We start from the raw sequence: 12,066 nt of genomic DNA on the forward strand, positions 1-12,066 counted from the left end.
AGGAGGCCACCTCAGGCATGTATTTTGCTTGCCATCCCGCCTTTTTCTTCAATTTGCTTCTTGCACAAAGCTCCTTTTTTCCCAGCTTCGCAGGGCAGACCCAGGCCTGTCTCTCATCTGTGATATAAAGCTCCAGCCCTTGCCAGCGATAGGAGTCATTACCTCCATTGGCTTCTGAGAGGCTTTTATCTTCGTGTGCACCAATGAGCCATTTGCCACCTGGAGTTATCCCCATATTTTGAATGTTGTCATCACAGGATTGTAAGGTGGAGCTGGCCATGGAGGGTGGTGCCAAAGATGGGGAAGGGTATAAAGATCCCATCTGGACCATCAAAAACGGGGTCTCTGAAAGCCAGAGAAGAGTCCTCGTTCCTCCTGCTGTCCTCAGTAAAGCATCACTTTGACCATGAAGGCAACTGGTGTTTTCCTGCTCCTCTGCCTGGCACTCTGCAGCTATCCAGGTGAGTGCCACGTTTTGCTTAGAAGCTCTTTGCAAAATCTCCTGAGTCTGGCATGGAGGAAGGTGAGCCTGGGAACAGGCCACCTGGCTGCTGAAACCTGGGCAGGGAAACGGAGCGTTCCACGGAGAGAGCTGCAAAGCCATTATGCATTAAACCAGTCATCTGTGAGCAGAGCTAAAGCAAAGGTATTGAAAGGCTGCCTTGAACCTGCTACCAGAATGAATCAACCCAGACTGACACTCTTCTCTCAGGGCAGGAATTCAGCCTGGGAGCTGGTTATTTCTCGGACAGTGCAATTCTTCTGGAGTGAATAGATGCCATACTATATTAATAAATAAATAAATAAATAAAAGACATGAAACATATCTACAGAGAGGAAAAGGAACCTCTTGTTACCAGAGTCAATGTTTAAAGTAACTGTATTTTCAAGATCCCATATGCTGCAGAAGGATAAGACCATGAGCTAATGCTGTCTTATGTCCTGCTCCCTGGGAGTGTGTGCATTAGTGGATTTGTTCAGGACAGGAGGGCGCTTTTGAAGCAAGTCTCCTGTCATCCTATTTACTGTGCTGCAGCAGCTGCCATTGCAGACACTCTGAGTGCAAAATCTGAATTCCTTTTAGATGGACTAAGCATGTAGTGAGCTACATCTGCTTTGGGGTATTCATCCCTGGGACTGGACCAGAGGTAGTCTAGTCCAAAATAAAATCCCTGAAACATGGCTAGTATGGATATCAGGTCTTTAGTACCAAACTGCTTTGCTCTACAGACCCACTTCTCCTGGGGTCACATTGATTGGTTATGTAGATGTAGCCTAATTCTTCCTTGTAGATCACTCCTGGACCTACAGGGAACCTAAGGCCTTCTCCTCGGTACTGCTGTTGGTTGAGAAAATTCAGATTGTTTTTCAAAATACATCACCACACATTCAGCCCATGCCGATCTCAGCTGTCAGTTCAGGGCCAGTTTCTCCATGGACAAGTCCACCAATACTAGGTTCACGCCCACCAGCTTTGGTGTGAGACCTCAGGATCTGCACAGAGGTACCCCATTTCTGCCTTTCTTAGAGGCCTTCAGCAACTTGTATTTTGCTCTGCTTCACTGTGGTATAAACCCACAGAGACCAGAACAATCACCCTGGGTTTATATTAGCATCAGTTCAGAACCAGCAGGAGTTTTTCAGTTACCCATGAACAAGTGATAAGAGATAATGAAAGCTACCTTTGCTCCCTGGCAGTTGGAATGAACAGCAGGGCAAGTCACTAGGGTGCACCTGGTCTTGGCAGGGGCTTCCACTGGACGTGGTGCTTCTGCTGGGGAAAGAGCTAGAAGCAGCAGGGCTGGCCCTGCGAAGCTGAGGGACCCCACTGCAAGACAGGAAAGGTGCAAGCAAGGAAGAGCTGTAGTTATTTGCTGGGGCCCTGAAAGGACCAAGGTGTGTGAGCCAAGACATACAATTCTCAGGCTAACACATCTTTAGTGGAGTCACCCTCAAAAGCAGCCTGAGTGAAGGACACTAAGAAGTCTTTTCTTTCTCTCCATTCCAGGAAATACTGAACCGGACGGTGCTGCTCACACAGGAACGGAGGTGAAGGCTCTTATTTCAGTGTAGTGCAAGGGTATGCCCAACTTTGGTGAGACAGCATTAACCTATACACTGGGAAGCCAGTGTTGCTCAAGGAATATGAGCCTTTGGATCAGCTGTCCAGAGACCCAGATGCTTGGGAACATCCTTCCGTCTGCTGTGCCCCAGTAAATTCTCAGTGATAGTACTAATTTCCCTTTGTGCTTCCCCCATGCTCCATGAAGAAAAACTAATAGACAAGAGCTAAATATTGCTGCTGCATGCCGAGTTAAAGGTAATCAAGATTAGAGCTCCCATTACACTGTGATGGGCAAATGTGAGTGCAGTTTGCTGTGCAGGGATACCTGTGGCCATGGAAAATAAAAGCTGGGGAGAACATGATTAGATGCTGCCTATGAAGGATTACCTGCTCAATGTTGTGTCTCCTAAGGGCACACAGAGTGCTAGGTGGGATTCAGCTGGTTGACAGACAGCATGATGATGGGCATCTCAGTGCTTCCAAGAGTTCACAGAAGAGCTCCAAGGAAGCTGAGATGTGTTACCCAGATATACAAAATATATGCATCCCTGAGAAGGCAAAAGCTGCTTTCGTAAATTGAAGACACGTTTAATATTATCATTACCCTTTTCTTTCTCCAGGCAGCTTGTGGCAATTATGACCTAAAGAAAGGCTGCGCAAAGATCTTTGACCCTGTGTGTGGTACAGACAACATCTTATACAGCAATGAGTGTTTGTTGTGCTTTCAGAACCTGTGAGTATCTGGATCTTGTGCGAGTATAAATATCACACAAGCTAGAGCTAGCATGGATATCTGGGATTTGCTAGAAATTAAGATGTTCATATGCAACTAGATGGAGGGCATAAATCTGGCCTCCCACACAGCTGCTGCACCTGCAGCTCTGAGCACGTGGCACCCATCTGCAGAACGGGTCCACCGTGTCCGACTCACGGCACATGGGATGCAGCACTGATCTGCCCACCATCAGGGAGTGCATGGCCAAAATTTCCACCAGGACAAGTGGCAAAATCCTCAAAATCTGCCCAGATCTCACAGATCTAGGCAGAAAAAGATTTTTCCAAGTGACCTCAGATGCATGGTGGCTGAGGAAAAACTGTAGTTTTTCACACCAGAAGTTCACAGCTGAGCTCTGCTCTCAGTTTTCTCTGCATATGTAAGGTCATTGTTTTCTCTGGATATTTTTAAGAATGAATCTTTTATTTAATCTATGCTGATGCCAGATTACACTGTCTTAGCAGAAGGCCAAGTCCAAATGCTAGCAAAATATCTGGCAAGACTCAATTCATTTCCTCTGGCTTGGGCTCTAGGTGATTCTGAATATATTTATACACTGCAAGCACTCTGTGTCAGGCAAGGGAAGGAATTCCTTCCAACACAATGCTATTAAGTGGTTCAAAAATCTCTGTTGGAAAGATTGAATCTGATCTGTAACCAGAAGTTGCAGTCTGTGGGGGATAAAGGAGTTTTACCTTTAACTTTGCCTGGCAGAGGCAGGGCTTTCTAGTGGTCAGGCTGTTGGCAGTGTGAGTGCCCATCTGCCATCAGCAGAGACATTTCTGACAGGAGCTCAAATTCCAGCTTTTGTGTTCTTGGAGGAAATGACTTGTAGAGCCAGATTCTGCCTTTAGGAGGAGTTAGTCCAAGCTAACTCTGGAGTAACAGAGAACAGAGCCTAGGTCACTGGGGAAAAAAAAAAAAAAAAAAAAAAGGTAAACAATCCATGGTCTGGCTATCTCCTCTTTGCTCCATTAATCCAGGCTTCTGCCTCATACTCTGTTCCTGGCCTGCCCTGGCTGATTTTACATTTTAAGGCCAAAGGGGATGCCATTCAGCCTCCAGACGTTGAGAGGGGTCTCCTGAGTGAAGGCAGCATGGCCAGCAACCCATCATGGCACCGGCCTGCGGGAATGACCATGCAGGAAGCTGGCCACCTTGTACCAGCTGCTGCCTGCATGGCTGACAGCAGCCCCAGCAGCATCACAGCTTTGGCTAAGAACCAAAAGCTGGTTAAGGAGAGCAAGGAAGGGTTTGGAGTAGGTGAGCAGGGAGCAAGGTGGCATCGGACGTCAGAGTGAAGGGATGAGGAGTTCTCATGTCCCTCAGAGAGGAACATGCCTCCAAATGGGAAGGGAGATGTCAGCGGTGGTTGACAGTTGTTTAAGGCTACAAAAAAGAACCACAGAAGCAGTCAGGAAGSGAAGCTGGAGGCAAGATTAAGTGAGACACAATGGTGGCATTTGTCTGTAAAGCCCACGCAAACAAAGTCATAACTTTTATCATTTGCMGCCAGACAAGCATTAGAGGTGCCTTTGCTGCCACAGAGCAAAAAGGTGAATTATTCTGTCAGGAGGTGYGAGCTCTTGGGCTTATTGGAGTTAATTAACCCATGTCCGAGGTAACCCTGAACTGCCTGTCAAAAATGCATGGGCTTYCTTATGACCGTGTGTAACACTTAAATGATAATTTAAATACTGTTTACCATTCTTTCTTTGTCCCCTGAGCCAGGCTCTTCTGGGTATTAAGGACTTTAAGATACTCTCTGGCATATTTAACCTCTTTTCTAGGCAAAGGAACACTAATGTGCACATAAAGAAAAGGGGAAAGTGCCAAGAGCCTTCCCCACACTCCGACTCCACTCAAAACTAACAAGCACCACTGTGCTGGAGAAGACAGCACAAAGATGTCTTTTGCCTATATAAACTTCTAATAAAATGGAAGCATTTCAACATCTTGCACTGAGATTTCCCATGCACTGCCCCCCCATACAYTTTCTCTGACATTTAAAATACCTTCCAGTAAAATATAATGTTTTGGTAACATTCATAAAGAGCTGTGAGTAAACTAGATAGAGCCCCAGGGAAAAAGATTGGGACACTCCCAAGGAGACAGCCAGGCTCTGGCAAAACAAGCAGACTCTATTTTGCATGGAAAATTTTTTCTTTTCCTAAACTTCCAGCAACCAAGCAGTAGGAGATGGGTGCTCACATGACTTTCAATGTATCAGGCATTTAAGCCGATGCTCCATGGCCCACGCTAGGAGGAAGCGTCCAGCCTGGCTGCTCGGGCTGAAGGACCTCCTTCCTCTTCTTGTCCTTGGARAGCTTCGCGGCTCCCTTTCGGGACTGGGACCCAGTGTCCTGAGCCCAGATTTGGCTTGTTTGGGGTGAGGGCAGGCAGCTCGAGCAGCAGAGGACAAGGGTGCCGGCTCCCTGGATGGAGAGAGGGAGGAGGTTTAGGCACTGGAGGCCGCTGTTGCTCCGTTGGAGCTGGGGCCAGCACCAGAGCCCGCAGCCGGGCAGGGGCCAGCTGGCAGCCCCAGCCAGGGAGCAGAGCCGGGCCCTCCAGGGCTTGCAGCAAGAGCWTGGGGCTTCTCTTCCAACCAGCTCTGCAAGGAGGCTAAACCCTGCTGAAACAGGGTAGCCAGGTGGCGCGTCTCCCCGTGGCAGCACGGCCCTTCCAGCTGTGCCCCAGGGAGAGCACGGCGCTCCAGCTGCTTGGGCCAAAGGACTAGAGCCAGCCACCCCAAACACAGCCCAGACGAGGCGTTTCCTTCCCGTAGCCATGCAGAGCCAGGTGCCACTGCTCCGCGTGCTGGCAGCAAGCGCGAGGCAGCTGCGGCCGCGCTGGTGCACCACGGCCGACACTCGCCGGAGACCCGCAGTGTGCCGCGAGCCGCACGTGGCAGCCAGCCGCTGCCCTCGCTGCAGCCTCCCCACGCACCAGCCCTGCTCGCAGCGGCTCCCTAACTTTTTCAGACAATGCCTTAAAAGCTATGAGGTGGTCCGATGCTGTGGCAATGCAGATCATACGCAAGTCTTCCAGGTGGAGAAAATTACCACGCAGTATGGCTGGCAACCGGAACAGCTCTTAGATACCTCTGTCTCCACTAAGAGTAATATTCTATCAAGGTTTGGAAAGCAGATTGGAGCAGTTCTTGCAAGAGAGTATACTTTGGTTAGTAACATATTTGAGTTCTCTTCTTCCATATTCCTTGAAGAAGCAGCTGCTACACCAAAAATCTATGATCAAGCTGAGAAAAAGCTCTAGTGTCCGTCTGAAACTTCAAATGCAGCCCCACACAGCTGGGAAGAGGGAGGCAGTGCCGGCTGCTCTTCCCAGATCTGCCAAAAAGTCTGTGGTCAGGGGAAGAGGTGCAAAACATCTTGCTTTGCCCATATCTAAAACAAATGCAATACTGGTTATGCCCCAAAACTGCCTATGAACGTTTTGGTTTGACATCTCTGAGCAAAAGGGATACGGGATGTATGCTTCCCGTAACTGGGATATTCCTCATTTGGCTGCATCGCAAGAAACACAGTGTATTGTCTAACGGAGSTGTCCCCGCAGCTAGGGCGGCGGGGGGAGCCAGGGCCTCCTTGCTCAGCYCACTCCCTACTCTTGGGAGCTGGGGCACAGCGAAACGCAGATCGGTTCCTTTCGCCCCGACAGTGCTGGAGGGGTTACACTGAGGCCAGCTTATGCCACACAAACCATTTTTTCTGTCCCTACCATTTCTGGGAGACGTCGCCCAGAATTAGCCGAGAGCATTTTTCAGTGAACTGAGGTGCTCACCAAGCTTGCAAAAYAGCAGGTCGTGCTGGATGGACGGCCGAGCACTGGCTGTGTCTCCCCAGGCATCGTTCTGATGAGAATTAGGATTCCTGCTAAATGTCAGCCACATCCGTTCTGCAGCAAGATCCCTATCAGGCTTGCGATTRTGGGAAGCAGAGAGTCAGGTGCCATAGCCTGGGCACCATACAATGGGGACACAACAGGCAGAACCAGGGGCAAGTTTCCTGGAGGGAACAGCTCCTGTCCATATTCCAGTTTGGGATTAAATAAGCTATTTATTTATTGGAAATATCCGCAAAACCCAGTCTCCTGCTCCCACAGTGGTTCCTCCCTGATGGAGCTGACGGAGGGAGTGCTTTGGCTCCTTGGGGCTGACAGTCCCACGTGCCACTCAGCACCAGCCAGCAGCCAGCCCAACTTCCCTGCAACACCAGCTTGCTCCTCTGCATCTCTGTGCTGCTGTCCCAGCACTGGCAAGATGGCACAGGGAAGGAGAAGGGGAGCATGACACGAGGGTGAGGAATGGCTTCACGTTTTCTTCTCTTTGCTTGCCTAAATCGCTGTAGCCTCTCATGTCAAATTCCAGAGGCAGGGGATGTTCAGAAAAGCCCCAGATGCATTTCAAATGATGCAAATGGGGACAAACAGGACTCACCAAACCACACGAAGGGCTCAGCCTTCAGCCTTCCTCCTCTGCCCCTTCTGGAAGGCCAAGGGGTCCGCAGCTCCCTACAGGAGAGGACAACGTGAGCTGGGGGGCTCACATGGTCCTTTTCCCAGCTCTGCAAGGTGGAGAGTGGGTGCAGAGCAACACAGCACCTGCCCCACCTCGCTGCTCCAAGTAATACATGTTTGAGCAATCAAGGAGGAGATGCAGAAAATAACAGTGCCAATTGCAGCCGTCTCTCCTCGGCACAGAGCAGGCAGCTGAGCACAGCCCAGCCTGCGCTCACTGCTCACCAGCAAGCACTGGGGACCGTGAGCGAATCTAAAGGAGGAGTAGGCAGCCTGCAGCATCCTCTTCTCCCTCACCACCCCACYTCTGCCCTGGGGGTCTTCCCTCCTGCACGTTGTCAGGTTTCGCTCTTCAGGTGGCAGGGTCATCCCTGCTCGGTACCCTGGCTGTTACCAAGCCCCAAAAAATGTCACAGGGGAGCAATTTCCAATCAGAAGACCATGTTTCTTTAAGATTAAAAGTTTTCTGCCTGGAAAAAAAAAAAAAAAAAAAGGCAAAATTCAGCTGGGGTGGAGCCCTCCCCACTCAGTGTCCTGGAATATTTTTTTGAGGCTCCTGCCTGAGAGGGAACACTTATTTTCATCGCTGATGGCATTTTACTTTATAATGTCATGATAATAAATTGCAAAATCAGGAGTCGAGGTGGACTGAGGTATTTTAGCAAAATGCAAAGCCTTAGTTGAGCAGAAGCTCTGTTTTCTTGGAAGCTTCCCACGGTTCCCGCTTCCAGGCCTGTTTGGAACAGGTAGCCTTGGCATCCTCTTGCCCACTGCAGCCTTCTCCAGTCTCTCTCCACTAAGTAGGCTTCTATTTTAACCACATATTCAACATCAGATTTGTTTTGCATTGCCTGAAAATAAGCAGAGCCTTCCTTGGACCCACCACTGCTGCCAGAGGGCACTTTGTGTGGTGCGTTCGGTTCTAGGTGACCTTTTCTTTTGGGGAGCTCAGTTAAACTCTGTCCAGGGAACTAGCAAAGAGAGCTCCCGCTTGCTGCCCCTTCACCCTACCTCAGCTCAGCAGATGTCTCAGGGGAGCCCGTGTGCTCCCGTCGAAAGGCGCCACGCACGTTAGCAGCTCAGCTGCCAGCCACCACATCCTGCACCCAGCTTTGTGCCCAGCCCCGCTGCCGGAACAGGGTCTCAGGGCTGAGGGACGTGAATTCGAGCAAAGTGTGTTTGCTTTTATGCAGAATACAGACAGCAGTGTCCTCAGGCCCGGATGGAGAGCAGAGATGTGGAGTGTGCTTTCTTTTAGGGGTTACACCACATTTTTTTCCCATAACTGCTTCTGCTGCTGCTGCTCCTGCTGTGAAAACCTCAACAAAAGACAGCAGCTGTGCCAGCATAGCTAGAAAATACAAACCATTTTTCCATCGTGTCATCAGGGGAAAGAGCTACCTAGAAAATCACAGCCTCACAACTGCCTTAGAGGGCTGTATGGACAAGCCTGAGGTCAGGTAAGGAGGTATCACATGGTCCCACCTGAGCAGGAAATGTTGGTGTTAATTCTCTGCAAGGCAAAAGCCTCACCAAAATGGAAGGGTGCTTTTAAACTGCAAATTCCCTGTCATCTAAACCACAGCTCAGGCTATSTAGGAACAAAGCAGTCCTTGGCAAATGTATGGGAATACGCTGTAGCCATCTGAGTGGCTGTGAACCAATACTCCTGCAGTCAGGCTGTTGATGTGGCCCGGGAGGCGGTAGCAGGGCTAGCACTGACTGGAGGGTGCACACATCTTGCTGGCAGACCTATCGCTCACTCAGAGATTCAGAGACATGCAGACTCGGAGCAACTGGCCAGAATGGGAGTTGCAAATTTGAAGTAATATCTTGGCTTTTGCCTTCTAAYGACTCTGAGCTGTTACGGACAGGTCAAATGACAGTAACAGCTTGTATTTCTCCCGATGAAAAGCCAGTAATCTTCCAAGACTCCAGAGCATCCCAAATGCTCTGAACTCAGGCTGTGAAGCAGCAAGACAGCCCTGCCAATGTTTCTACACTAGTTTTCTGGCCTTTGTTCTGCATCAGACACCCTCTGCTGCAACATAGGACTGGAAGAGTTGGAAGCACCAGCTCTACATGGTGCTGGAGCCTAAAGTTGGATTCCTCATGCTGTGTTCACTGTCAGGGCCATGCTGGTGCCGCAGACAGCGGGAGCACTGCGGACAGAGTTGATGCTGAAAAGTTCTGCTTCYTTCCAGCTAAGCACAACCACCCCTGGAAAGTTCCCAAGCAGGGAGAAATTCCTTCTCCTCAGGCTGAACAATAACCTGTTGTCGCAGCATTGCTCAGCAGGTTCGGATTGCAGGCTCCTTCTAAAAACTTAAGCTCATTACTAATAGCGAAAGAATGCCACAAATAGAAAACCACATGTGCAGTACAACCCCCAAAGGGACTATTAGCCTCCAAGAGAAAGTCAGGTCCTTCCCATCCCACCCGAGCACAACAGTGCAGGATGCCCACCCTAAGCCTGCGTTGCTGCAAGCTAGGAAGCTCTCTTTTGCTGGCAGACAGTGCTAATGTGGCTTCAAGCCACAAAGCCACAAGGTCAGTGCAAACCTCCAGCTTGCAGGTCGTAAACATCACCATCAGGGGAACAAGATACGATGTGTTAATCACAGAGCTCCTACCAGCCCTCCTTCCTGAAGTCAGCATCGGTGCAGGGGAAGGGACACAGCCTTCCCTAGGGAGGGCAGAYACTCCCAGCATCATGCCTAGGGGCACATATCCTCACGGAGGTCCTCACATGCACAGATAATGCYTAAGTCCAGGGGTGAAATGCCAAGTCCTACAAGCTAGAGGCAGTGAGGAGACCTTGGGTTGGACCTGTCGGGGGCTGAGACAGAGTGGAGAGAAGGTGTGCAGGGACTGGGGCAGGACTGGAGCAGTAGCTAAGGCAGGACTTGGGCAGTGAGAAGAGCCCAGGAACTCTTGCACCACTGGCCACATGCTGGCTTAGAGGCTGGGGATGAGCTGATAAATGGGGCAGGGAGATGGCACAAACACTTGATTCAAAGCGTGCCAAAACCAGTGAGTTCTGGGGTGATTTGGATCCAGCCTCAGCAAGACACCAAATGCAGCTGCAGCAGCATCTCTGCAGTTACTATTGGGCTGAAAGCATTTCCAGCTGTCCCTTCACTTAGGCCTGAGTTATTTCTCTTTCCTCACGTCACTCTTGGTCACAAACATACAGGAATTTGTTAACCAGAGGAATTGCTCAGCGCCTGTCACCAGGAACAAGAGGTTGCCTCAGATCATGGCTTTCCTTGCCTCTTTTCTGGCTGATTAGGGATGCTGCCAGGGAACAGTAATGCAGTGGTGCAGCAGAACTTCTATTTCAAGGCTTAGCTCCTCTTCTCTGAATGGCAGGAGAGACCGAGTGGATGAAGTGCAGGAGGAAGGCATAGATCTGACCCTGCTGGTGTAAAATGRATGTTTTATGGGACAGTGCAGGTGTCCACAGTGCCTGGAAAGCTTCAGTGAAGGCACAGCTCAGGCTAGGGTGACTTACAGCAAACCAGGTAAAACCAGCCTTGGACAGAGCCCCACATTTCTGCTCCCTAACCCTTCCCCTGCCACTAACAGCCCTCATGCTTTGAGCTCAGCCACTCCATTCAAAAGCAGTTTCTAATTTTCTTGCTCAGGAGTAATCACTAATGCACTTGGCCTGTCTGGGCATGGAGCTTCTCCACAGCCGTGAGGGTGCTACTCCRAAGAGCAAGAGCGAGGATGAAAAATAAACAAAGGAAGAGTTCAAGGCCGAGGTCTTTCTCTGGAAAACCAGATGGATGATTAAAGATAAAGGGGGTCAGTGGATATGCGGGTTCCATTGTTAGTGCTGTTTCTTCTCACTCCAGAACTACAAGCATCTCCAAATTCTTGGCCAGCAAAACAGCTACCTGGTTACAACTGAACTTCCCAAGAAGCAATTAAGAAAAGTTCAATTCACCTTTATGGACATCAGAGCTCACAACTGTGTTCTGGCTCCAGATCTAGCATGTTTTCCCTACTGTGATCCAAGTTCTTTTAAAGACAGTTCCTTCCTCTTAGGTCATTAATTCACTGCAATGGCAAATCCATGCTCTTCCTGCTCTCTTATGGGAAAAACACAGGCTTTGGCCTAAATAGGACATTTCAACTAGGAAATATGTATTTAGAGTTGCGCAGCTGAATTGCCAGTCTCAGAAGTAAGGCTCATGAGAACAAGGTCTCCCTTAGTAACCAGTCCTGACAGCAGTAGCAGTTTCCCATGCAAACAAGTTCCCATTAATGTGTATGGTGGATGGTATGTACAGCTTCCAGGAATAACATAATACATGACTTCCAGTATCCTGAAGCTAATATAAATCTGTAATTCTCAAACATCCCTGGAAAACACTGCCTGGACGACCTAGCGCAATACAAAGARGAAACAGGTATCAGCAGAAAAGAGTTCCAGAACGTGTTCTTCAAAGATCATAGCTAGAGACCATCRATGCTGAAAACAGTGCGGTTGCCTTCCTGAAGCCTAGGAAGGCTTCCTGAGCCGTCATCCCAACCTATAACAGCATGTAAAATATGCATAATGGCCAGCAAGCTCCTGACCAAAGTGAAAGGTAGAAAATGGCTTCATTTGAGTCTCCTGGAGGCTGTGGCACTATCRGCAGAGAGCCCAGCCAGTCTGTGGCAATACAGCTGTAGGGCTGCCGAG

General features: G+C 49.5%; 1 protein-coding gene across 1 annotated transcript; it reads left to right on the plus strand.

Annotated features, from left to right (window-relative positions):
• The first annotated feature begins 406 nt into the window (after positions 1–406).
• Positions 407–4,712, plus strand: SPINK1 (serine peptidase inhibitor Kazal type 1). Its single transcript, XM_085317856.1, has 4 exons — positions 407–461; positions 2,009–2,049; positions 2,686–2,798; positions 4,631–4,712. Exons 1-4 carry the CDS (start codon positions 407–409, stop codon positions 4,710–4,712), a joined length of 291 nt encoding a protein of 96 aa, XP_085173982.1.
• Positions 4,713–12,066: the final 7,354 nt, after the last annotated feature.

Source organism: Rhea americana, unplaced genomic scaffold, assembly GCF_003343005.1.
Source record: "Rhea americana isolate MKP2758 unplaced genomic scaffold, rheAme1 scaffold_51, whole genome shotgun sequence".
Lineage (NCBI taxonomy): Eukaryota > Metazoa > Chordata > Aves > Rheiformes > Rheidae > Rhea > Rhea americana.

Excerpts from the sequence above, each read along its gene's own strand:
- SPINK1 (XM_085317856.1), top strand. The coding sequence starts at position 407 with ATGAAGGCAACTGGTGTTTTCCTGCTCCTCTGCCTGGCACTCTGCAGC. Across the intron at positions 462-2,008 it reads GGCACTCTGCAGCTATCCAG|GAAATACTGAACCGGACGGT; the intron begins GTGAGTGCCACG and ends TCTCCATTCCAG. Across the intron at positions 2,799-4,630 it reads TTGTTGTGCTTTCAGAACCT|GCAAAGGAACACTAATGTGC; the intron begins GTGAGTATCTGG and ends CCTCTTTTCTAG.